This window comes from Pavona decussata, unplaced genomic scaffold (genome assembly GCF_977016875.1).
Source record: "Pavona decussata unplaced genomic scaffold, jaPavDecu1.1 SCAFFOLD_156, whole genome shotgun sequence".
NCBI lineage: Eukaryota > Metazoa > Cnidaria > Anthozoa > Scleractinia > Agariciidae > Pavona > Pavona decussata.
The window spans coordinates 2,754,517-2,781,883 of record NW_028145568.1 but is presented as its reverse complement, the minus strand read 5'-3'; the positions used below and the strand labels follow the sequence as shown (position 1 = coordinate 2,781,883).

Genomic DNA, 27,367 nt, shown 5'->3' with positions numbered 1-27,367 from the left:
ATTCCACTTCCCAAGAACTGCAACGTGTGGATTGTACTCGTCTAGCAAAAACATGGACCATAGATTCGCCTCTCAGTAATTGGAATAAACCATGATGAATACTCAATAGAAGACTAATGGAGATTGGAAACAGGCGTATGCTCTAATTTTCCTTATAACCATGTCTAATAACTTCTTGACATTGTTTTCGAATTACGTGATTCCAAACGATCTTTGAACCTCTAGTCTGCACAAAACATTCATCTTGTTAAATTATTTGCAGAATGTTTCTTCAGACCGTACAGCAATGTATACGAGATTTAATAAATCTGCAAATAATTTTGCTTTATTTATAAAGTTCATGAACAGTTCAAGGTCGTTTTAAATTCGTCTGCGAAGTGATCGTGAACTGTAAATTTATATATTTTTTCTTCTGTGCTCTTAGCTAACGTTGTGGACAATGCTCTTGTAATTCACGACTACAATGGTTTTAACATCTGGGTCATGGGTCAAAAGGCATTAACCAACGTGCCGGCTAATGATGGCAAGTGGCATCATATGGCATTCACCTGGCAGAGCTCAACAGGTGCATGGAAAGTGTACAAGGATGGAAGTAACGTCAGGCAAAGTGACATTGCTGAGCCTCTGCAAAAAGGACAGGTAATTTATACAGGAACACTTTTGAGGGGCTCAGAAGGACCAAACATACAGTGGTAGTCGATCAGTTTTCTATTCTATTTTCAGCTTTAATGCCATTGCTTTAGATGCGGTCTTAACATCAACATTTAACAAGGAGATAGGCCTCCATTTCGTGACGTATCTTTTATCTCTGTTTTTCTACTCCATAAGTTTAAAAATGCTTTGTTTCTAGGAATTTGTGAGTGCCTCCTTCTCAAAGGAACATTTTAGGGAACCAACTACACTTAAAACGACTCTGTTAGTCTTTTCTCTTCTAGAAAAGGCTCCGACGCCAAACTATTCAAAGAAATACTATTCCTGTCGCTCTCTTTCTTTCTTTCTTTCTTTCTTTCTTTTCTTTTCATTTTTTTTCTGTTCTTTTTTTGGACTGAAGAATGATGTTTCCATGAACGTTGAAATCGACAAGTTTTTTTGCTCGTCCCCGTCTCCTAAAAAAACATCGTGTTTGAATGTTCGTAATTTTCTAGTTTGGGCAAAGCCAGAAAGTGCGAATTAGAGTCAGTTTTGAAAGATATTCCGGAACTCAGCAATTCATTCGGAACCGATTCATGTTCATGTGTCTGGCGCGCCATTTGAAAGTCAATCAGGACTCTGGACGGTCAGGCAATAGAGAAAATGACCGGAAAACGGCCAACAGCGCGTGGTTTTTGCTGAATTTACGACCGAATTGCTCTTTTCTCATATTACCTACCATGAATGGCTTTTGTATATAAGGGGTCAGCGCAAAGAAACAGACTTGAAGTGTTTTGAGCCTCTATATGAACAATTTCACGAAGTGGTATTTATCTCCAACAAATTGTTCGACTTCTGATTTACCGTAAAATGTTTGTTTGGTGTGTAAATGAGCTGTTGCGCCTGGAAATCGTTTCTGGACATCGAAATCCTCCATTTGCCTCGGACGGCATTGTGTCAAGACGTACCTGACAAAACTGATGAAGATGACGTGCTTCAAATTATGTAGTCCGGGCTACACAAATGGTCTGAACCTGAATTTCATCCTTTGAACATTTTAGGTCATTGCATCTGGAGGTTCCTTTGTGCTTGGACAAGAGCAAGACGAAGTTGCTCAAAACTTCAGCGCCAATGAAGCCTTCATCGGTAAAATGAGCCAAATGAACGTTTGGAGCTACGAACTAGATGCACAAGACATTGCAGACATGGCTCGGCATTCTGACAACAACATTGGAAATGTTGTGGCGTGGTCAGACTTCTATGATCCTGCTGACCAAGGCATTAACAAAATCTCGCCATCTGCAGCCAGGACAGGTAAGTCACGCTTGGAACGAATACTACATTTCAGTCCATAATTGTTTTAGTGTCATGTAAGGAGCGTTTAAAGATAGGCTGACCATAAACTGATATGATCAAGGTGGTCATGCAACAATAGAAATAGTCCAAAACTGAACGCTGAGAACAACTTCATATTTCGTTTTATCGGAAAACAAAACATAACGCTTAAATCTGTCCAATTAGTGCAAGAGAAAATCAACTTCTCTCTTCAAGAAGCCTAAAGTTAAATCTGAAAGATTCCAACTTGATTTAGTTTGCGAGACCAGAGTGAAGGAAGTGGGCGACAGAGGTAATTTGAATCAGTAGCTATTTCGTATTAACTTATCTTCTGTTACATTTACCAGAAAACAAATGTTGGACTAACTGGATCAACAATGATTCACCATTAACCGGTACTGGGGATACTGAAACCAATGCTGGCGCATGTGCAAATCCAACTTATTATGACTGCCAAACTGTTGACGGACTTTCAATGCCTGATGTTGAATTGAATAAGACCACGTGTTCAAGTAGCGGGATCACGTGTTTGAATAGCGAACAACGAGCTGATCGAAGTTGCCCTGATTTTAAAGTGCGTTATGTCTGCACCTGTCCAGGTAAGATTTTGGTTTTCGCTTTTTTTTTCTGTTTTTTGTTTGCTTATCGCATATATATCTTAACGTAAAAGTAATAGTAAAAGTAAAATGCCCATGTCACTTCACATTTCTCACTGTGTTTTTAAACGGATACTTTTAAAAAGAAACTTCTAACCGAAGTGATGGTGGATCGTGGTGGACATTTACCGAGTAGCGAAGCGGTAAGGTAGCTTTCTGCTAATATTGGCCGACACTGAGGTGAACCATTGTTTTATTATATAGCGAAGCTGTCGATAGCCAGCGTCAGTTAGTCGCTTTGCAGCAGCATAACAATAATAATAATAATAATAATAATAATAATAATAATAATAATAATAATAATAATAGTCATAATGATGATGTATTACTTATATATACGCAGCAGTGAAACCCAGAATCATACCGGGAAGTGGATGATGAATACTAAATGTCTTGTTACAGAATTTTCATAGCAGCAGAATATATATTAGACATTTCAAAAACACGACACAACACCTAAATTTGAAGACACGTTTCGGATTCTTCAATTTCTTCGCCAGTTCAAGGTTCTTTCCATTTTTTTTTTTGACGGCTTTAAAATTGACGACATATAAAGCAGATAACAAAGAAGTGTTGATTCAAAATTGCAGAAATAATACAATACAATTTATGACCAACACTTCTTTGTCGTCTTGTTTATATATGTATAGTCCAAAAATTTGAAAATATCCTTGAACTGACGAAAGTTAAATTTTGTGTCGTGTTTTTGAAATGTCTGAATTAATGTCTTGTACTTTTACAGCAAACACCGCATGCGCAAGTAACCCTTGTGGAGCCCACGGCACATGTCAAACTCTTCCGGTTGGTTATAAGTGTGTCTGTAACGAGGGATACGAGGGACAAAACTGCGATACAGGTAAAGGAATCCTGAAGATATTCTTTACTGTACGAATGCGAGGAGCTTAAATGATTATCATATGATTAATACTGATTAAATATTATTAAATATTTTAAATATTAGGAATTTAATGTAATATTAGGTCGTTGTCAAGGGGCATTATTCATGATATATTATTACATAGTTTTAGCTGTTACGATAATGTAATCTTAGAAACATGCATGAAACAATTTTATTCAGTTATAGCTGACTGCAATGTAGTTAACAAACAGTCTATTCATTTCTTTCTTTATTTATTTATGCCGTGTATTTATTTATCAAAATAACTAGAAAAAGGAAGACAGTGCTAGCAGCGTGTGTCTATTCGCAATGAACTTGCTGCGGTCTTCTAAACTCTTATTTAACGCACAGCTAGGAAAATAAAAACAACATGAAACATATGATTTTCCTTTTTTATTTTTATTTATTTATTTCTTTATTTTGACTGTCGCACTAAAGAAGCTGGTCTTTTCTAGAGGTTGAAGTAATTTTAAAAAAATCAATAAGGGATTGACGGAATCCACAGCGTTTTTCCCTAGCTTCCAACTTCCGCGCCTGACAAAATTATAAATGAAATAGGCCGTGTGCTCTGTCAACAGATATGCTCGTCCCCAGGGTCTCTCTTCTTGGTGTAACAGGGAGCGTAACTAAGAAGAGAGATCCTGGGAGCGAGGTTGGCCCTGAAGGTGAGAGGTTGGCCCTGAAGGTGATAAATAACTACTCTTTTATACCCCTTGGTCTTTTAGGGGCCAAAACAATAAACCAGAGAAGTATTGACGACCAAAATGGGCTCCTTATTCTAAGAAGAGTAGTTTTTTGCACTGACCTGATATCTCTGGTCCGCGATAACGCAGCCCTCTGTCTAAGCAGTCTACATCGGGTGGCCTGCCACACTCGGGGGTCTTGTAGCCATATGGTCCACTGGGGAAGCCCTATTCCCTCTGGGATTCACAGAGAAGGGGGTAGTAGTGTATCTCAACGTAGAAACTTGGTTGTCAGCTGTGGGGGTGTCTTTTTAAATCTGGTCAGGTTTAATTTTAGCGAAGAAATGTAAAGGTTGTTAAGAAAACACGCATCAACCGATTGCATAATATTATTAATCTATTTTTCTCCTCAAAAGCTGTGAAGTGCCCTTGTACTGGTAAGATAGCGAATGGCGTACACAGGGGCAGCCGAGCATTGGGAGGAACGAAAACTATCACGTGTAATGCTGGATTCAAAGTCAGCGGAACAGCAACTTTGAACTGTGTTAACGGCAAATGGGATTCACCAGTACCGCAATGCATTGGTGAGTTGACATGGGTTGGATTTCATTCAGGAATGATTCGTTACTTGTTTTTATTATATCTCTCAGTTAGTACGCGCGGTGTGATTGGTCAATTTTGCGCGCTTTTTTTCACTGTACTGTCCGCTAAATATGGAAGTTTCCTTTCCCGCGCGCCCGATTAACCAAAGAGATATCACAAATATCTTAATTACTAACATCGTTTCCTTGGACCGTACTGTAAGTTACGGACCTTCGTTTTTTCCCGGGGAAAAGCTCGGTCTGTTCCTTACAGAATGGACCTCGAACTCGGTTAGTAAGAGGTGTGCAGTTTGGAGTCGCACTTTATGATTTCATCGACAGGACGGAAAATTAGAAAAACAAGGCTTGTACAGCATTTTAATGCGGGAAGGACTACAAAGTAACCTTTGTTTGAATTATTATAGCTTAATAACCGTTACAATGAGGTACAAACAAATAAGAAACAGGAACAAAAGAAAAGTAGTGTTTCGGAAGATATCGTTTAAACAATCGCACTTCAGCATTTAATCCACGAATTCAAGAGTAAGAACAACCTTGAAAAGATTAAAAACAGTACCTTCATACAAAACTAACATTTCTTTTTTAGATGATCCCATTTGAAATGTTAAAGATTAGACTTTCAATCACATACGGAAAAGTTGCAAAGTTTAGAAAAACGATTTATAGTTTCTTTCCTCGAAACAAAGTTTTAACTACAAAACCTGAGAAAATAAATTATTGCATCTTCAGCGAAAGACAACTAACGTAAATAGTAGTGTAATGAGTTTTGCTCAATAGGCTTCGACTCCTATTAGAAGGACTCAGAATTTTCTTATCTTGGTTCATTTTACATTGAGCACATCATTTCTTTGAAGTACCTCATTTGTTTCTTTTACCAGATGTGGACGAGTGTAGCGATGGATCATCAGGCTGTGGGCAGAATTGCGTCAACACTTATGGCAGTTACATGTGCAAGTGTAACGCAGGATATTCACTCAATGGGGACGGAAAAACCTGTTCAGGTGAATAACTGACCTGCTGGTAAAGGCAATGACATGATATTAGCCCCCTTTAGTTCACCTTTATATCCCGTAGTCCACGGCAGCCCCATCCAACCCGCGCAAATGTAGTAACTACAAGGAAATAAGCTATCACAAAAATTATCACTACAGCGACCCGACATCTCATGCACGCATTAACGTCTACCCTTTTGGTTTCAGTGAGTGAGTGGTGAGTTGCATGTGATAGGTTCTTAGCTTTCGCGTTTACAGTTTTCCTTAACACTGACCAAAAAACGGATTTACTCAACTTTGCAACAGTGGCAAATCTGTAGCAAATTTAGGGCTCTAAATTTGACACAAATTTGCCTTTGATTCAAATCTTACGCAAGTAAACAAATTTGGTTCTGCTTAATCTGTGTGCAAATGTGGCCTAAATCTGATATTTGCTTGGAATTTGAGTCAGTTTTACAACATAGGTAAATATACGAATGCCATACATATTTGCATCAGGTTCGCTTACCATACCAAAGTTGAATATTTTAAAGCATGGTAAATGCCGGAAAACACTGCACAAATCCCATGTTTGCCTTACCATTAAACAAATTAACCACGATGCAAAACTACAAATTTCCGTTTAGTTTATTCACATTTGCACGAGGAGTAAATGGACTCATTTGGCTCGGTTTCACAACATAGAAGTAAATCTATAAACCACGCATTTTAACATCGTAGATCGTGACATAAATTCATCATCGCAAGGCATACCAGTACATTAATGAAAGACAAGATATTGTGGTTTTCTTTTAGACATCAATGAATGCGCATCCAGCAACGGACACTGTCAGCAAAGCTGTCATAACAGTGTGGGGAGCTACCGCTGTACATGCGCTTCAGGTTACACACTAAATTCTGATGGCAAATCATGCGCAGGTAATTTCAACACATTCTCGTTTCCGGAGCCGCTATTATTTTGGCCAGCGCCACAGATCACGAGGCCCCTGCCAGAACGATTGCGGCTCTGGGTACGAGAATAAAGTTCACTAGGTCTTTCTATAGTATAATAACTGTGTTTTCAAGTTTTGGCCTGATATACATCTCATTTACAGTTAACTTAAGGGGGGTGGATCCTGCTCATCTCAGTCTCATCTGCAGGCTAAGAAACTCTGATTCTTCAGGATGGTGCCTTCTAATTCAGAGGTAGTTTTGCGAGGATAAGAACTGTGCGGTAAAAGAAGATCTAATAGCAAGGCCTATCAAAATCCAAAAAGAAATTGGGGGTGAACTACGAATTTTCCAGGGATAATTAAGCTTCGATTTAGAAAGAATTGTTAGGCCATTAAACTAGGTCTATGTCTAAGGCTTTACTATAGGTTGTATAATAATCTCCAATTAATAGTAAAAGAAAGAAAAGACACGCTCAATTTTTGTCTTGTTTTCGGTCTTTAAAAGGAACATTTTCGGTCCTTCCTCGGCTGTTTTCTCTCTAGTGACGTTTCAGCCACCAAGGATATTTCCTGATAATCCAGTTAAACCTGCTCGAGGAATGCTGAAATGGTAAGTGGGGTATTCCTCTCGTCGTCGGCCACGAGGAATTGAATTTGGAAGAAGGAGCCTGTAACGTAGCAATGGCTATGGTAGTAATAGACCATTTCCGAGTTGCTTTGAACCTCATTATGAAAGCGAGGCTAAGTGCAAAGTTTTTGTTATGAAAATTAGTTTTCATTAATATGCAAACAAAATTCAAATGAAAGGTTTTGCACTTAGCCTCGCTTTCATAGTGAGGTTCACAGCAACTCGGAAATGGCCTATTTAGCCTTACAAGGACATTTTCTTTTCCCGGATACAGATACCAACGAATGCTCCACTAATGGTGGACTGGGACCCTGCGACCAAATTTGCGTCAACACGTTGCTATCACACCAGTGTCTATGCAATCCTGGCTACACCTTAAACAACGATGGAGCAACATGTGCAGGTCAGAAAATTTGAACAGATTTCCTAATTTTGGCGCCTTTGCTTGTCTCTTTTAAAGTGAACTAACGGTACGCTTAGAGATTTTAGACTACTGTGAGTCACACATTGCCCTTGATTCGTCCAATATTACATAGCTTAAGTCGTTGTCTCTTGATAAATTTCTTCATTTACTCAAACATATGTTCTTTCCATTTTTACTTTGTCAAAAGGCTTGCGGTCGTTAATTAAGTCCCTGACGTGTGCCTTTTATTGTACTCCATTGATTTTTCTCTACTCTACTCTACTCTACTCTACTCTACTCCAAGCTAAACTACTCTATTCTACTCTACTCTAGCCTCGACGCCATACTGCTCCATTCTACTCTACTGTTCCCTTTTACTCTACTCTAGGCTCTATGCTTCACTACTCTACTCTATGCTACTCTACTCTACTCTACTCTACTCTGGGCTCTACGATCGGTTACGCCTCATCAAATTTTCTCTATTTAACTATATTTAAATTTTACTCTCCTCGGCTCTGTTGTATGCCACTCCACTCCAATGTAAACACTCAAACTCCTTAGTTAATTGATCTGTACGCTTGTCATACGCGCGGTCTCTTTAGACTTCATCAGTGGACCACTGACAAACTCATTAACTGGAGCGGATAGTAGAATGGGCAGTAAAGTTCCCCTGTAGGTCGAAACAAAGTTGCCACGCTGCGTACTAGGAATCACCATGCCAGCATAGTAACTGATTACTCCTTTAGTCAAGCGAAGCCAAAATGTCGAAAAATTCGCTATCGTTCCTCCAAAGAATTCCAACGTGTTGAATACCGCGTGTTGGAGACAACAGCGGTATGATAGCTCCGGTGCATTTCAGGATAGATCCGATACTCTCCGATACTGCTTTGCTGTAATGTCATATAACTATAATTAGGTTTCATAGCAAATAAACAATGGCATAAATTTCTTTCTGTGTGAGGCAAGCTATTGTAGTTATCATGCATTATTTTTGTAATACATCGGTACCACGATGTATACACCACTCATTGACTTGACTTTATTGCTCAATGTATAGTAAGCCTAATAACTTTACTTTTGTAAAAAATACTTCCAGTTTAGTCCCTTTTTGTACAAAGGATTATTCTTCTCGTACTAGCCTCTTGTTGTAATCCTGTGTTACTCTGATCTGTTTTGCTTGTCAATGAAGTGTTAAAAAAGACTAATTTTGTTAATCAACAGCGAGTTCGTGTCCAGCCATATCAAGTTTTACGAACGGAAATCTTGATCCTGCCAACCCAGCAACAACTGTCGACAGCAAAGTGCGATTTCAGTGCAACACTGGTTACGTCCTCAAAGGAGCATCATCAAGAACTTGTTTGGCTGATGAAACGTGGTCTGGCAAAGAGCCCCGTTGCGAAGGTAAGCTCTGAGTTAACTCGTATTTAAGTGGCACTTTCCCTAAGAACGGTCCACTGCGTTTCGGGTCGAAAAAAAGTTTGCCCTCAAGCTTTGCCCACTAAATCATCTTGGGTCATAAGTAAATGAAATGACTTTAGTTTTCGGAAATACGTTAAAATATATTTTTTACAGGCCACAACAGTCACAGCGTTCGAGGACCTAAATTTGAGCGTGGCGAAAGTAGGAAGTTGCATACAATTGAAGAGCTCGCTGCTCGAAAACCAGGAAACGCCACAAAAATTCATTATAATGCTTGAGTCAAGTGTTCCTTCAAAGGTATGAAATGCATGTTTATTTTGATTTGTTTTAATTATTACGGTCACAAAAACTAATATTATTAACCCTCGTTAGAACGCTTTCTGAAAACCGGTGAAAGTACCCTGTCTTTGCCGGCATTTATTTCACAAGTCCAGACCGACCCATTCTAAATTCCAACTGAACTTTGCTAAACAGATGTTAGGAAGCATAGAAATATAAAAATACGTTGCACTTTTTATCTTCCTTGACCACAGCGACTTCACACTTTTGGTGCTTATTCGAATGTGAAACCCGCATTATGCAAATGAGGTTGTCGATCAAATTCAAATTGTTCTAAATTAAGACATTCTTAATCGCTAAATCTCACCATTCTAAATTCACTACACCAAAAAGCACACAAACATGAAAGCAAAAACGGTTTTACCCGTTTAAAAATGCCTAAAACCTGATGAATTATTTAGTCCTGATCTCTGAATGCTATGTAAAAAAATTGAAAACATTGAATATGCTAATTGCGTTGTGTGGGACACTTAGTCCTATATAAAGAAATCTTTCTTCTCGCTGTTTTCTACTGTCGATTTTCATTTTTTTGAAAAGTGCTATTGAAAATTCGTACACGTGTTTAGTATCAAAAACTTGAAGAAATAATTCAGCTTTAAATGGATGAGCACACGCTGTGACATGACCTGCATTGAAATCGACAACACTTGACTGTTTTTTTCAATCAATGTTGTGTTACACTCTTGGTTATTTCTTGATTGCCTTTTTGTTTGGTAAATGGCTACTAAAAGGACAATGCTAACAAGACCCTCTTATTTTTCCCTGATCTACGACCAACGTACAGAATGATTTGATGAAGAAAGTTTTGTTTTGCCGGATATGGCATTTTAACGACATAACTCCCGCACCGAAGTAGGTCATAGGTCAAGGTCTTTTAAACCTCTCAGTTTACTTCCTAATTTTCTCTAAATTATTCCATTCCGTTACGAATCAAAACATTCTTAATCGCTAAACTTCACCATTCTAAATTAACTACGCCTAAAATCACACAGAATAAAACGCATAAACGGTTTTATAGTTTTAAAATGCCTAAAACTTGTTCGGTCCCGATTTTTAGATACTTTGCGGCGAATTTTTATGCAAATTAGTCTGTCTGCTAAACAGTATTTAGGTTTTAAGAAACCTATTTTCATTACTAAGTTTTTCGTTTATTATTACATTTCCCTTTTTTTTTACGCCATTCAGTTGGTATTCATAGCTTGAAGGTCCTTTAAGAAATAATTAAAAATATTTCGCTGAGTTTGGCATACTGCCATCTGAAATCACAAAACACTGAAATTCACAAGCCGACTAGAAGGAGGATGCCTGTACATCCCTCTACATAAAGTGCCTTTCTCAATAAATAGAAAATATAAACTTCAGAACCACGAAAAAAATGATAGGTCGACTGTTGAAGTGCAAGTTGTTATTTTATTACAGTTCGAAAAAAAATAATCCCATGAAGTAATGAGAAAAACTTGAATTCGCTTTTGTAAAACATGTGATTTATTAATTTTCAAAAGCTGGGCATTGTCAATATGTTGCTCAAAATGAATTGATAGGAACTTCTGCATGAAAGTCGGAAGGAAAAAACTGTACAGAAAAAGAAAGATTTTATAGGAAGCGAGGGAAGGAGAATCCGTACGTCGCGATGCCTTCCGGTTGCAACCCTGGCGGACTAGGGTCATAGGTAGAGTTAGCTGTTAGCTTGCTCTGAGAGTTTCACTTGAGGCCCTTCGCCGCAAATGCCAAAGCTTCTAACTTGCACTTTTTGTTGTAGATGATATTTCTAGTTTAATGCCTCATTGTTTCTGTAATTACTTTAAAGTCATTATTATTGAAAATTCAACACGAGCTCTCCTCCTAGTGAAGGAGAATCAAATCCCACATTAAGGAGCATCAGTAAAGTATATTGTTGCTGCGTTGTTTTTGTGTAAGTGTAATTTTAAAACTACTCCAAGCTAGTTGACAGGCAGTCCACTAAAATGCCATAAATCCTCGAATAAGTGCCCCCTCTCGAATACGCGAAGTTCTCTGTGATTATAATAAAAATTGTCCAATTTTATCGTCTTTCCTCCCCCCCCCCCCAAAAAAAAATTGCGTATCAAAACGAAATTGTAATGCAAAATCCCCCGATAAGAATGTTTATGAGGTATTTTCACATATGCTTCTTAGACTGCGTAGCGCAGTAGCCCGAACATGAGAAATAAGTCCGAAGTCAGTTCTAGAACTTTCCTTGAGTAATTTGACTTTCTTTTTGACCAAATACGATATTTGCTTCTGTGAAAGATACGCCTTAGATCTTACATGCAACCTCGGAAAAGGAATCTGTACAAACATCCAATTCAGGCGCGAGGTGAGTTATTTTGTGAAATATCTACTAACAAATGTAGGTATATAGAGAACGACCGGACTATAAGATCGTTTTTAATCTTTCCTATAGCTTTCCTATAGAGAAAAGAACTTGGCGCGCGCACCTGTTAAAATCTCGATAACTATGAATGCAACCTGGTTTATAATTTGTTACAGGAAAGCAATACCCGCAATAAGATGAACATTACCATGTCTGATGATATTCGTCATGAGATAAATCATAATAACAACACAAGGGACGGCCCTGCCATTAGTGTCAAGAATTTTTTACTCCATACTGGGGCACCATTTACGCCGGTCTCTGTACAAATGGGTATCAGGTTAGAAAAAATGGCTATTGCATCAAATTGAGCGGCATTTTCAGTGTCTGCGTTTGGGGGTTTTTGTTTGGCACGCATTGCGAGTCTCAACAAACATATTGATAGCTACATTCTTGGGCAACCGGCCTTTCTCTCCTTTTTTTTTTTTTTTTCCAGTAATGGAAACATGGCGCGTTTTGCTTTGTACGCGAATTCGTACTGATTGATTTAGAGGGGAGGATGGGAGACTAAATTTTCCGTTATTTTGTACAAGTTTGTAGGTCCTTGTATTCGCCAGGCCAAATATAAATTGACTATCAATATGACTGTTCATAAATAAAGCTTCGAAAGTGAAAGAGAACAACTTCTCATTAATGAGGTAATTTGAGCCCGAAAATACCGAAAAAAGCCATCTACTTCATAAGATGTCCATATTTTAACCTCGACAAGAACAGAAACCAAAGATATTTTATTTGCTTATATCTCTCGCTTTTTCACTGTTAAAAGGTAGGATTGTGTAATTCTTGGGCGGCGTCATTGCTCATATAAGTTGAGCAAGTCAAATTCAGATCTCAGATTCCAGAAGTTAATAGTTACACGCTAGTAAGCTTTAATTGTAAGGTGTTGAATATTGCTTATCTTTTATGAGAATAAATGTAACAATGTATTCAAAGCGGAGGTGAATGGAATAATTTTAGAGAAAATTAGGAAGTAAACTGAGAGGTTTAAAAGACCTTGACCTATGACCTACTTCGGTGCGGGAGTTATGTCGTTAAAATGCCATATCCGGCAAAACAAAACTTTCTTCATCAAATCATTCTGTACGTTGGTCGTAGATCAGGGAAAAATAAGAGGGTCTTGTTAGCATTGTCCTTTTAGTAGCCATTTACCAAACAAAAAGGCAATCAAGAAATAACCAAGAGTGTAACACAACATTGATTGAAAAAAACAGTCAAGTGTTGTCGATTTCAATGCAGGTCATGTCACAGCGTGTGCTCATCCATTTAAAGCTGAATTATTTCTTCAAGTTTTTGATACTAAACACGTGTACGAATTTTCAATAGCACTTTTCAAAAAAATGAAAATCGACAGTAGAAAACAGCGAGAAGAAAGATTTCTTTATATAGGACTAAGTGTCCCACACAACGCAATTAGCATATTCAATGTTTTCAATTTTTTTACATAGCATTCAGAGATCAGGACTAAATAATTCATCAGGTTTTAGGCATTTTTAAACGGGTAAAACCGTTTTTGCTTTCATGTTTGTGTGCTTTTTGGTGTAGTGAATTTAGAATGGTGAAATTTAGCGATTAAGAATGTCTTAATTTAGAACAATTTGAATTTGATCGACAACCTCATTTGCATAATGCGGGTTTCACATTCGAAAAAGCACCAAAAGTGTGAAGTCGCTGTGGTCAAGGAAGATAAAAAGTGCAACGTATTTTTATATTTCTATGCTTCCTAACATCTGTTTAGCAAAGTTCAGTTGGAATTTAGAATGGGTCGGTCTGGACTTGTGAAATAAATGCCGGCAAAGACAGGGTACTTTCACCGGTTTTCAGAAAGCGTTCTAACGAGGGTTAATAATATTAGTTTTTGTGACCGTAATAATTAAAACAAATCAAAATAAACATGCATTTCATACCTTTGAAGGAACACTTGACTCAAGCATTATAATGAATTTTTGTGGCGTTTCCTGGTTTTCGAGCAGCGAGCTCTTCAATTGTATGCAACTTCCTACTTTCGCCACGCTCAAATTTAGGTCCTCGAACGCTGTGACTGTTGTGGCCTGTAAAAAATATATTTTAACGTATTTCCGAAAACTAAAGTCATTTCATTTACTTATGACCCAAGATGATTTAGTGGGCAAAGTTTGAGGGCAAACTTTTTTTCGACCCGAAACGCAGTGGACCGTTCTTAGGGAAAGTGCCACTTAAAACTGCAAAGCAGCGTCTAGGTTTCAAGTTATAATTACCAATATATATCTTGACCTTTAAAACGCTGCCACGTTGTGATGGCAAGCTCTGAGTTTATTGTGTTTGTAAAACTGAAAAGAATCGTCTAGATTTCAAGATATTTTCCCTATATATGAAACTTATGGGTTCAATGCAAATGAAAAACGCAGGGTTGCCAGATTCTCCAGTTATATTAAGACTGTTTTTACGATTAATTACTCCAGTCTGTACGTGAACCGTCAAACGTAAGACTTGTCCTAATCATAAGCGGGATCTATGAATTACGAACATTAATTAATAGAGCCGGTAAATTTGGAGCATGGCAGTTTAGAACATCTGGATTTTATTTGCGTATCCAAAATTCAAGCAAATCACTCGGCAATGTATTGTTTTCTTCCTGGCGGACAACTTGTTTGCACTATTTAACACATTCTAACACTGCGCAAAAATGGTCATGGTCAAACAGATATTCTGCGATATACGTAATTTTGCTTGCCTGAGTGAAAAATGGCGGAGCGCTTTAAGTAACGACCTCGGAAGATCGTCTCCTGCTTTTCCGCACTAAAACTGTGCTTTGTTATCGATTATTAAAACAATTATCCGGCTCAATCTTGCGGAATATCCCCTGATTTTAGCAGCTAAGTATCAGCCGATATTCCGCGCTATTTCGCATGATAATTGTTAAATAACTGTACCCCTTGAATTTCTTCGTATACAGCTAACCTTTCTCTTCTTTTAAGTTGTAAACTGCATAATTCCTGGTGAATTGAAGGACGGCACTCGAAGCACTGCATCGAATTCTTACAACACTGTAGTCTCTTACACGTGTAATTCAGGATTTCGATTGGTTGGTTCAGGGACACGAACATGTCAGGCTGATGGAACGTGGAGTGGAGAACATCCTCGCTGTATAGGTATGGTAACTTTGCCCTAAAGAACATATAAACAAGTATTTTGGAATAACATTTCTAAGATTTTTTCAATTGCCGAGTTAAAGCTAATAGTTTAACACGGGGTTAGATAGTTGAGGGAGATATTTCTGTTTGTTTGTTTGTTTGTTTGTTTGTTTGTCTTTTTTCTTTGTTTGGGTAAAGATCGTGGCAATAGTGATTTCGGTGACGAGATAAGCATACTTGGGACTCTTGAACAGCAACTTTCATTCTGAAGAGGGTAGAAAAGGTGTTTTGCACCATCTCAAATCTTAAGAATAACGTAAAATGCAAAATTAGTATTAAAGACCTTAAGGACTGTGCCTCCTAATACAGAAGTATTTTTGTACAGGGAAAATTAGACCTTAGTATGGGTTACTGGAATCCAGAAAGAAAATTGGGAAATTGAGGGTAGAGAGGCATTTTTTTTAGAGATAATCACGCAACAATTATTTTAAAAAGCAGTAAAATACAAAGTGATGTATGGCGTTTTTTTCTAAATTGAAGCTTTATTACCTCTGAAAAATGTATGGTTACCCTCAAGTTTTCTTTCTGGATACCAAGAGCACTTGCTAAGTTCTGCTTTCTCCGAATAGTTTTAAACCGCGCAAAAAATATCCCTGTATTAGTAGACATCAGCCACAGGAAACCCGAGTATCTCGAGATGCGCAGAACGTCTGCGCAGTAACAAAAGTACGCACGATCCTTAAAAAGCTAAAAGTTAAGCACGGCGTTAGCTAGTTATTAAAGGGATGTTTTTTTCTGTTTGTGTGTTTGTTTGTTTGTTTGTTTTTGTCTTTGTTTGGGTAAAGAACGTGACAAGGAGTGTTTATTGGGACAAGATAAGCATACCTGGGACTCTTGAAGAGCGATGTTCATCCTGGTGATGGTAGAAAAGGAGTTTTACACCATCTAAAATCTTGAAAATAACACAAAATACACACAATTTATATTTAAAACCTTAAGAGAAAAACGTTTTGAGATTCTCGACCCAAGACGTTCTTCTGGGCTGGTCAGCTGGCATGACTTTCTCATTTTGCCAGATTTTTTTGTCACTGTGTCCAGTAAATTGTCCATCAGTTCACGTTGTAACTTGTACGTAGGGCTGACATTTTTCTTCCTTTGGTTGTGTATAATAGATTGGGAAACAATGCCGAACGGCATTCGCACAAGTACAACCCGCGTACCTTTTTTTTTTTCGCCTTATTTCCTTATTCCCTTGACAAATTATTGGTTATGACGATATGGATTCGCGTTTGCTTAGCTTGTTCCATTTTATACACAGGCGCTGACTGTCCTGAGCCTTCAGAACCAAGTAATGGTAAGCTGATCGGCCTTCAGAGGAAAAATGGCGACACAATCAGATTTGAATGTGATATTGGCTACAAGATGGTCGGACAGTCTTACGCCATTTGTCAAAGTAACGCCTGGAGCGCGCCAACACCATCTTGCAACTGTACGTATGTTATTACCTGGTAAAATCACCGACCACATCAAACTAGAACATACATACACTTTATTAACGTGTAACTAATGGCTAGTTACTAACTAGTAACTAGTAACTAATGGCCTTAGCTCCCGCTAGTTTCCTGTAGCTCAGTGGTAGAACATCCAGACTAGTAATCGGAAGGTCTTAGGTTCGACTCCTGTTAGGAGCACTCGGATTTCCTTTTCTTCAAGTATACCTGTGTCATTTACCGAATAATACGTCATTCTCATCAGCAACTCTTTTTACCCTTGACATGACAAAAACGTTAGGAAGAAATTGATAAATTGTAAATCAATAGTTAAATCAAATGATAGTTTCAAAAAAACTGTAACAGCAAAGAAAGCTGGCTTGAATAACTATAGGGGTTACCTTGTCAAACTGGGAGCGAATGTGCTCGTAATACTAAGTTAAAATGTTTGCCTGTTAGCAAGATGGCACCAACTCTCAAGCACGCATGTAACACACCGTGTACAAACACACAAAAAGAGTCAGAGATAACTGAAAAGAAAGCAATGCAGCGACGTTTGAGAAGAACACCGGGGCACTAACGGTTCATTTCGGTGGATATCTCTTCGGATAACCTTAATCGCCTCATAAATACCGATTTAGTCGTAAGGAAAATTCACAGTTTTCTTTTGTAAAATTTTGCTCGAAATATCGTTACGCTGAAAACCCAACTTCTTCGTTTTCTATGAGGCAAATATTTCGTTAAAGTGCCACTACGACGAAAATTTTTACTTCTATTTTCGCCCTTTTCGTGTTCCAATCCATTTAATGAGTTCGTAATTGCAAAAATAGCTATAAATTAGCTTTATACAAGCTTACTGATCCTGGGAATAAGTGGCCGAAAACCGTCGAAAACCCGTCCGCCATTACTCCGACGGCAAAGTGACGCCCGTGGTGATTCTAAACTGCGGTTGCTTGTATGAGATCTTTGTGTGACGTCATACGCGCATCGAACATCGTGCGTTCCTTGCAAGAACTCAGTAAACCTCTGCAGGGCTTCTGATAATTCGCGGGAAAAAAAGTCAAATTTCGCGGGATTTTTGGAGACAAATTCGCGGAGAAATCGGCCGATTTCGCGGGAATTTCGCGGGAATTTTCAGGGCAAATTTTCGCCGAAAAACAAAAAAGAAGGCCAAGAAGAAAGATTCCAGAAAAAAAAAAAAGATATATTGGAAGGATGTCAGATTCAGGGCAAGAAAGAAAACGCAAAAGTTCATCCAACACAGTTCTCAAGGCAATTGTACTTGTTTCGAGCTACAAGGAAAACATAGGCTTTACCGAAACGCCCGGCCGGTTAACCTCCTTTTTCAGCTGCAATTTAGAGCCGAACACCGCAACGCAATAAATTTCTTTTCTCTCCTTGGTCTCTTGTGTTGCTTTGCAGTTTATAAGGCAAGATTGTTCGTGATCGAAGGTTCAAAGTCAAAACATTGTGTCTTCGATCGTGTCACGTACGATTAAACATGTGCCTGCATTACTATAGACAGCAGTGTCCTTTCCCACTCTGTATAGTGTCACCGAAAAGTCTTCTCATTTCTTGTGCCCAGTTTTTTTGCAACATTAATCTAAGAACGCCTGGTAGTTATGGTACGTTATGTTTGCTCGTCGCAGTGACGAAATTTCAAGATAAATTTGCATTTATGGAAAGTAAATAGCCCCAGTAGCCAAGATAAGTTTTAAATATGTTGTACCGACATGTATTTGGTAGGATTTTTAACGAATTTCGCGGTATTACGCGTTTTTTGGTGAATTTCGCGGGATTCCGCGGATATACCTGAATTTCGCGGCTCCGCGACCGCGCGAAATATCAGAAGCCCTGCCTCTGTAATCGAAAGTCCTAAAGTAAGTGAATAGGCAAGATTATTTGTAAGATTCGCCATCCAGTTTGGTGAAAAGCGATCTAAAGGACAATTTTACTAAATATCTTGGATTATAATTTCTTTGGCGGTGGATTTGGAGTCGTATGACTGCAAAGAATACGCTTCGAAGACACACGAACAGCACATTCAAGCCTGGGAGCCGAAGAAGAAACGAATTCACTCCGGCATTTACTCAGCAACTATATTGGAGGTAGACATATGGTTATTTAATATTCTGGGTATGTTTTCTATTTGGGATTAGTAAACAGAACCTAATCACTATTCGCAGAAGCACTTGAGCAACAAATTATTGAATAGGATGGATAACTTCAGACCAATACATGTTGATGTTATGTTGGTGGCGTGTATGGTGTTCGCAAGTATCAATCAAAGCTGCATAATGAGTCAAGAAAAAAAGAACTATTAACCTCGTTTTTTATAGTTCAATAAAGCTTTGACAAAACTAAAATGATGTATAATTAACTTCAGTTGAAAAGTGGGTAGCTATAGCTGTAATCTACAGAATATTTGCAATATTACAATACTACAGGGCTGTAATCTACCAGGTATTACCTGGTTAGATCCCTTCTTCATTCTACAACAACTTTCAACCAGTAAATGAAGTAATCACGAGGGGCCTAATATTTTAAAGCCACAATCCAAGTAACAGTCATCAATAAATTGTTGTAAAGCCCTCAAATGCAGCTGGAAAACTAAAGATTAATAAGAAAGTTAAGGAGGACAGCTAAGGAGGAAACCTTAGTAGGCTTGCAACATATCTTACCCATTTTTGTTATTTCAATGATGTTTGTTCCTTGGTCAATGAGGATGTGTGAATCTGAGTGAAACAAGCAAACCAGCCTCTTGATCTCATTTAACTGACTGACACTATAATTGTAATCATTTTACATGTTGAGTGTGAAGACCCAGCATAATACTGTGCTGTAACAGTATTGTGTATTTTCCCACAAAATCACACAATGTTCACAGACATAAAATTGAAATATTATAGTTATGAAAGAATGATCATCCTTTCCACAGATATACCTTAATTATTCTTGGAGATTCTACCAGAAATGAGATTTAATGTCTTTTTTCTTTGGTGTTTTAAATAAAGAGCCAAAATTTTAACCTAAATTTTCACACAAACCACAGCTTATTTTTTGTTTTTGTTCTGCGACATGAACTTCATCTTCATCTTACATGACCCCACAAACATTTTCATGCTTTATACTTATACTATGTGTTTGTTGATTTCTTTTCTGTTTAGCTTTTTTGCTTCTGTCAAATAGCCTGGCTTTCTTATGTTGGATGTTGATATCTGTGGGTTTTAACTTTGACCTTCAGAAAATAACCAGAACCAAGAACAGGGCCAGCTTTAAATATCAAAGCCATTTTTTATGCCAATGATACCACATATTTTCTATTTTTTTTTTTTGGGGGGGGGGGGAGGGGGCTTTTTTGTTTTGTTTTTGTTGTTGCTGTTATGACATAACAATCAAATCTCCCTCACCATGAACAAGCCAACAAAATAATTGGCCATCAGTAAACAATTTCCATAATCCCTTTACTGTTTTTGTTAATGTGCTTGACCTATATCCAGGAGATTTTTTTTGAAGACTCTCCTATCAGCTATGTTGACAGTTTCTAAGATCAAATTTAAAGGTATGCCTTTTGCTGTGGCCCTCTCTGATATCCATTTTCAACAATGAGAATACTCAGAGCACACGAATGCATGCCATGATCCCACTGGCCAAAAACCTTGCCTGTATAAAGACAAGTTTACCCTTGAAGTCAGAAGCCAGTCTTGCTGTCTACTCTCACCATGCCTGCAGCAGAGTGGTTCTTGATGACATGGGTATGACAGCAACTTTTAAAAAAACCACACACATAGTCTGCATTACCAGTACCTAATTGTCATATTGATATGATAGCAATGCTAAATATTGCAAAAATTTGCTGGTAGCTCTCAGTCTTCTCCCTTCCATTTATAAATTTGCACATTATGTACAATGTAAACCTTCGTGTAAGATCCTGGCCCATTCTTCTGGACAAGGTATCTTCTGTAACTGTGAAAAATGCCTTCATGCTTCCCTAAACTAACCCTAATAATACAGATCCCAATATTTTAAGGTTCAGGAAGTGTCGTTGACAGATCTAAACTAAAAGCTAAGTGAGATTTACTATGGCATTAGTTACCATGGGTAGTCCTATTTACCATGGTGTGCTTAGGTGACCTTGTTGACGCCTTTGCACTGTCTCTGGTATATACCAAAACAGTGCAATACGTTTGTCAGAAATTTATTATGTTGTACAAAAAACGCTGTAAAATTGGCTGTCCATATAACAGACTTTGCCAAGAAAACAAAAGAAGGCACAAATACAAAATTACTAATGCAAACACAAAGATGGAATTTACCAAGCACTGGTAGTTTTCCACACTATTTAGAAAAGGGTTTGGACAAAATACTGTCTCATAATTTTGTCAGTTTGGTTCATTTGTTCTCTTTAGTACAAACTAATATGATTAAATTGTAGATATTATCTTGACTTGTCCCAGAAGATAACTTTCTGCATAATATTCACTGCAAGTCTGCACAAAGGTGCAGTCAAAGCATATTTACAAGTGATGTTTAAAAAAATTGCTCAATAATAGTATTATAATTAGTTAATAACACAGACCAAATAGGATTGCCACAAGACCTTCTTGACTCACAGTAATCAGTGATGGTTACAATAGAAAATTTTGCAAGTTGGAGTGTCAGCAGGTCCACATCAGCTGGAAAGTTGCCTGCAAATTCCTTCTGACCTGTACTTTCACATATCATGTGATTGTTTCAATAAATAGAGATGAATTTTTCATGTCAATTTCACAATCAGTTTAATTACAATTGCTCATTTAATACAGATCAAAAATCTCGCCTTGCTGTGTATTCTACAGTCGGCATACAAGTATTTCAGAAATGTGTTGGGTGCTTTGTATGAAGAGAGCATTCGAAAAACTCGAGGCAGTTGATTGTCAAATTATATTTATTATACCACAAGCAATTATTATTATTATTTTTTGAATAAAATGGAGTATCTATGCACTTTTATTTTACCAAAGAAAGTAGACGTAATGAACACCAGACAAACAAAGCATTACAATGAGCTATAAACAAAATATACACACCACCACTCCGCGCCACTTGCTTTCATTGCACGCATTCACGAAAACAGTTCATTTCCGATCAGTTACCTTGGTCTAATAGCTTCACTTAGTCCCTCGCTTTACCCTGGAAAAGTAAGCATCGAGGCAGTAGCATTGTATGGCAGTTCTTGCGTTTGAGTTTCCCTCGAAGCAGCTGTCGAAGTCGTCGAGAGGATATGTCTTTAGTACTTCGGTGCGATGTACAAAAAGACGATTTGTCTGAAGAAATTTACCCCCTTTTGACGTATTTCAGAACCATAAATGTTCAAACAACCACCACTAGGTCTCTTTCGGGTGCCCAGAATACGTGTGCGTTGTAAAGACGGCCCTTGAGCCACTAAAATAAAAAGAAGTGGCTTCTCTCAGCGAGATCGCACATTCGAAAGCAGGCCATGTTTTTGTGCGCGTATGACGTCATATTCCTGTCGGTGCAACTAGATCCAGCTCTTCACGGACATTTGTCGTTCGAGTAATGGCGGCACAGCGAAGCTGAACTTCGCGTGTAAAATAACTGGTCTCCCCTTTGGAATTTCGATGTAAAATTTGGCGTGATAAGTATTTATCACTTCTACTTTCCAAAGCTAAAGAAAAAAAGGGATGCAAAATTTTGATCGTAGTGGCACTTTAAAAGTACAAATAGTAATAAACCTAGCATTTTCGTAATTTTAACCAATAACAGCTACTAAATTCGGGGAATACGATTACGTTTCCTAAAACTTTCTGCAACTTAGATTGTCAACTAAAGCGTCCGTACTAATCAATCAGTATAAGCTTATACACAAACATGTCTCTAAAAGGACCCACAGCACCAGCACTAGAGACAATCTTACGTGTTTTACTTAAATGTTCTAGTTGGTTGCCCCTGAAAACAATTCGTAATATTATTAATTCACTTAATTGAAAAAAATCAACGCCAAAGTAATCACTCGAACTAATAACTAGCAGTAGCAAGGAAAATAGTCAACCAATCTATCTAAACTGGAAGCATATACATGTAAAGAGATACAAGCGTGGGAAAAGGATGTAAACAACTCGCGATTTGTTTTCACTTCAAACTGCGTGGTTAAGAAAGTGCACAGGTTTTTTTTGCTTTGTTTTTTTTTTTTTTTTTTTTTATAACTGCACAACGCAGTGGTGCGAAACCTAAGCAAATAAGAATGTCATTCGATACTTAATTGAAATTCTCTGCATTGAACCAAAAGGATTTTTATTATTTATTTACTTATTGATCACTCTTTAGCTTATCTAACTTATCCATTTACTTGTTAATTTAATTATATAAGTAATTAATTATTTATTTATCTATCTGTTTATTTTATTTTTTCCAAAAATAAGGTATGTTGTGCTCTAATCGTGTGTAACAATAATGTCTTTTAGTGGTAAACTGTGGTGCACCTCCCGCGGTAGCTAATGGAGTCATCCATGGTTCAGACTACACCTACAGCGCCAAGATAACATATTCTTGCGTCGCGGCCAACTTCAAGCTAGATGGTCCACAAGAGAGGACTTGCCAAACTGATGGAACATGGAGTGAAACTTCACCCGCTTGTCTCGGTAAGGTACAATTTAATCCTCGTCGCTTTCTTTCATTTTTTTTTTAACTTATTCTGCACCGGAAGATGGCCGGAGCAGGGCAGAAGCAAGGAATTCCCCTACACTATTTTCAACTTTTTCAAAAGATTTCAGACACATTTCAATCTTGTGTTTTGTTAGATGATTTGCTTGTTAGTGGAAACCGTAATCTTCTATCAAGCTTTTATACCTGTCGTTTACGGTTATTCTGGTTGACTCTTTTTTAACTGCAGTTCCAAGTATATATCAGCCTTGACAATTTTGAAAAATTCATTTTATTGATTTAGCCAAGATCTTTTGTAATTTATGGTGACAGCTAAATAATTAAATTTTCGGAAGGGGTGACGTAATTTGCACGTCATTTGACAAAATAATGACGTCATTCAATTTCCGTTTGCTTCACGTAATAACTATTTACAGAAGAGAAGGCGCCTTTCAACATTTTACGTCTGTATATTTCTCCCATGCATCTCCTTCGCGGAAGGTGCATGACCAAACTTTCATGACGCCTGAATTTAATAACTCCTGAAATTGTTAGTGGGTAATACAAAGTACGAGTTCTTTTGAAATATGCAAGCATTAGGAGAAATGTGTATTTTCCTAGTGAGATTAATTCTTGATCAATGATATTTAAGTAGATAGTTAGTGCGTTGGTCTGAGTTTGACAGTCAGTCAATCAATCAGCCAATCTGTCAGTCAGTCAGTTTGTTTGTCAGTCAGTCAGTCAGTTAGTTAGTCAGTCAGTCAGTCAGTCAGTCAGTCAGTCAGTCAGTCAGTCAGTCAGTCAGTCAGTTAGTTAGTCAGTCAGTCAGTCAGTCAGTCAGATAGTTAGTTAGTTAGTTAGTCAGTCAGTCAGTCAGTCAGTCAGTCAGTCAGTCAGTCAGTCAGTCAGTCAGTCAGTCAGTTTGTCAGTCAGTTAGTCAGTCAGTCAGCCAGTTAGTTAGTTTGTTCATTTTTTTTAATGAGGGGTTCTGAGAATCTAACAAACTAAGTTGAGAAACGCCAAGCTATGCAGACTAAGGAATAACTCAAAGCGAAGTCACTCATATTTTGGGTTGGCTAATAACTCTGTTTTTTAAGCACCTTAATTTCGTTTGATTCCGTAATTAAAATATGGTTTCTCCGGCTTTCTTGACAGAAAATTCCTGCGGTAACCCTGGTACACCAACGAATGGACAGAAGACCGGGAACAACTACAAGTACCACGATGTAGTTACTTTCGAGTGCGATCAAGGATACCAACTTGTCGGCTCCAGCTCTCGCACATGCCAAACAGACGGCAACTGGGACGGAACTCAACCAACTTGTGATCGTATGTATATTTTACTGCTGCTATATATTTAAAAATATAGTCTTAAATCTAGGACATTTTACATGTTCTACTTCTGGTGGATTACTCAATAAAGTTTCATGCGGCAGGCTTGGAGTCTAAGTTCAACGACTCAGTCTAACACATACCAACTTCTGCCAAAATTGTAACTATTTGACAAGCGTGAAACAAAAAATCTTATCGCTATCTTACACCTCGAGGAGAGACGGCAAACACTGTACTTCGTCATTCTTTTTGTCCGCACCAAGTATAATTTTTGCTTTGCTATTTCTGCCAGCAATCTCTGTTCACATTTTGCTGCCCTTTCTAATACTGGATTTGAATGTTGCCCTTTCGGTTCACAGGCGAATATATTTTAGCGACCTTTTAAAATACTAAATTAACGTTAAAATTTTGCTCCTTTTTCCCATACCATGTGGGTGAAAAGGTACCCCAGTCGGGCGGAGCTTCCCCGTGTAGCCGTTCCCTCTTTTTTTGAGTATTCACCCCCTTCCCCCAGGATTTCACTTGGCAGGCAGAAAATATTCAAAAATGGCGGGGGAGTGGGGGGGGGGGGGGGGAAGGGAGTCGTGCTCTGATTCAACATTTCGACCTGCTTGCCAAGCAATCTGAAATTCACAAAATAAGGCATAAAATGCTAATATGGGGAATAAACTGGTTAGTTTTAAACTGAAGGCAGCAAAGTTGTGGAGGATGGAAAGCGTGGCAGTAACACCCCGCAGTTAAACTGAAAGTGACGTTATCTTTACACATAGTTAGTCTTCTGTTCACTATTTACTATTTAACAAATCGACGGCAGTTTTTTATGGTCTATACTCTTATAGACCATAAAATGACGTCAAAAAATGTTCAAAACTTAAGTGAAACCACGAGCCGCAGGCGAGTGGTTTCACTGCCAAGTTTTGGACATTTTATGGCGTCATTTTATGGTCTATAAGAGTATAGACCATAGAAAACTGCCGTCGATTTGTTTTTTACAATAACATGGAAAAAGTACGAGCGGAATTGGCTATTTTTTTTTTTCGTTGAGAAAGCGCGCGCGTTACATCTGACGTCAATTTTATTGTCTGTACTCTTATAGACAATAGCTACGAGCCAATCAGTGCGCGAGAATTTGGACAGTTATTGTAAAATCACTATTCACTCTCGGAATGAAAACGTACCACGCTGAACCAGACCCGAAATGATTCCATACTTAACAAGGGCTAGCTCGTGAGCACCCAGTCAGTTTCCTAATAGCCGTTTGTTTCTTTGCTTTGCAGTTATCAACTGTGGTGATCCCGGCATTCCGGTTAATGGCGAGCGTGTTGGTGATGAATTCACCTATGGCAAGACCATTGTCTTTGACTGTCTGCCGGGTTTCCAGATGTCAGGCGACAGGACTCGCACTTGTCAACTGGACGGCTCCTGGTCTGGGTCAGTTGCCACATGTGTCGGTGAGTTGGATTGGAATCTAAAGCGCTGTCAGAACTCTTCGATTCTCTCGAGCTTCATGCAATGCAAGGCCTTTTCAAAACCTCATTGATAATTCATAAGCCCATTGACCTATCAAATCGTTGATAAAACATCACGTGTAGTGGTTTTAGTAATAGCTCAAAACAAGGAAGAGTGTTTCCTCCAATTTCCAAACACCGAGAAGTAGGTTGGAAAAACGAGGCACTGCCGAGTTTTTTTTTAACCAACTTCGAGGTGTTTGGAAACAGGAGGAAACACTCTTTCGAGTGTTTGATATAGCTTCTCAAGCTACTGATAATTCTTGAAGAAATTCGAAGCAAAAGTTCACCAAATTTTATGATATAATATAGTTAAGATCAAGTTTCTAAACCTCCTTCACGGTAGTGATTTGCTTTGTTTTGGCTTGATGAATTGTTAATGAGTTTGAGGATATTCGATAAAACCTCCTCCTCATTGGTATGGGGTGTTTAATGTTTTTCTCGTATGCTAATTTCCATGTTCACAAAAGCATCATTGTTATGAACTCTCTTGACACACGCTTTTCCAGAAATGTTTTTGAGGCCGTTCAAAAAACTCGCAGCACGTGTTTTATCGGGCCTGAAACCACTCGGCTGTGTCTCGTGGTTTTAAATCCCGATAAAACACTGCTCGTGTTTTAAACATTACATAAAAGGCAATTGGTAGAGTGGTTGTACTTAAACCCATTAAACACTATAGAACAGTTGCTATGTAATAGACTGTCAAATTGAATCAAACGAAAACAACCAAATAGTGTCTGATAGTGCCCACTATAAACCATGTTTCTGTCCCTGCTTCCGCTTCTGCCACCAGCCAGGAAGCGGTTTAAGACTGAAAGGGGCACAGCTACACCACATGGCCTTATGCTGTCAGGCTGCATTTATGTCAAGGTTTTGTTACTGTAAGAGGGTGGGAAGTAAATGGCTAGGTGTTTTCTGAAGAAGACATTTCCGTTTCAAATAAGATATTCAATACTGATTTCTTGGTATTGGATAAAAGATCCAGGCATTTCTAGACGGTTTTAAATTCAGCTGAATAGAATTTTATCATTTATTTTTGTAACCCAACATGTAACACTGAATAGACTAAATGCAGCTTGTATCAGGCTATACTTGTATATGCATACCTCACAAAATGCTCACTTTTGGTAACAAGACTGAAAACCGATGGGAAAAAATTTCGTGCACAACCTTAAGGTACTAAAGCCCAAAGGCGAAAAAAGAAAATTCTTAACAAGACAAAATTGCCCAACCCCCCTCCCCCACTACCTCAAAACTAAAATTGTGCATCCTCAAGCGTAGTCTCCCTCGCAGCCGTTCTGTGTCTCGTCACGCAACGCTCCTAGTTGCGTGACGAGACACAGAACGGCATCGAGTGAGTGTAAGCGCGACTCGAA

At 38.2% G+C, this 27,367-nt stretch overlaps 1 protein-coding gene across 1 annotated transcript in view; it reads left to right on the top strand.

Annotated features, from left to right (window-relative positions):
• LOC146465286 (sushi, von Willebrand factor type A, EGF and pentraxin domain-containing protein 1-like) overlaps nucleotides 1–27,367 on the top strand; it is a 59,287-nt gene that overhangs the window by 28,444 nt on the left and 3,476 nt on the right. The window contains exons 19-32 of the mRNA XM_085128486.1: nucleotides 425–639; nucleotides 1,692–1,944; nucleotides 2,313–2,564; nucleotides 3,364–3,477; nucleotides 4,619–4,786; nucleotides 5,683–5,805; nucleotides 6,592–6,714; nucleotides 7,631–7,759; nucleotides 8,981–9,160; nucleotides 14,864–15,037; nucleotides 16,338–16,508; nucleotides 22,974–23,150; nucleotides 24,307–24,480; nucleotides 25,761–25,934. Coding sequence (XP_084984612.1) covers nucleotides 425–639; nucleotides 1,692–1,944; nucleotides 2,313–2,564; nucleotides 3,364–3,477; nucleotides 4,619–4,786; nucleotides 5,683–5,805; nucleotides 6,592–6,714; nucleotides 7,631–7,759; nucleotides 8,981–9,160; nucleotides 14,864–15,037; nucleotides 16,338–16,508; nucleotides 22,974–23,150; nucleotides 24,307–24,480; nucleotides 25,761–25,934 — 2,427 coding nt within the window. The remainder of the gene's footprint in view (nucleotides 1–424; nucleotides 640–1,691; nucleotides 1,945–2,312; nucleotides 2,565–3,363; nucleotides 3,478–4,618; nucleotides 4,787–5,682; nucleotides 5,806–6,591; nucleotides 6,715–7,630; nucleotides 7,760–8,980; nucleotides 9,161–14,863; nucleotides 15,038–16,337; nucleotides 16,509–22,973; nucleotides 23,151–24,306; nucleotides 24,481–25,760; nucleotides 25,935–27,367) is intronic.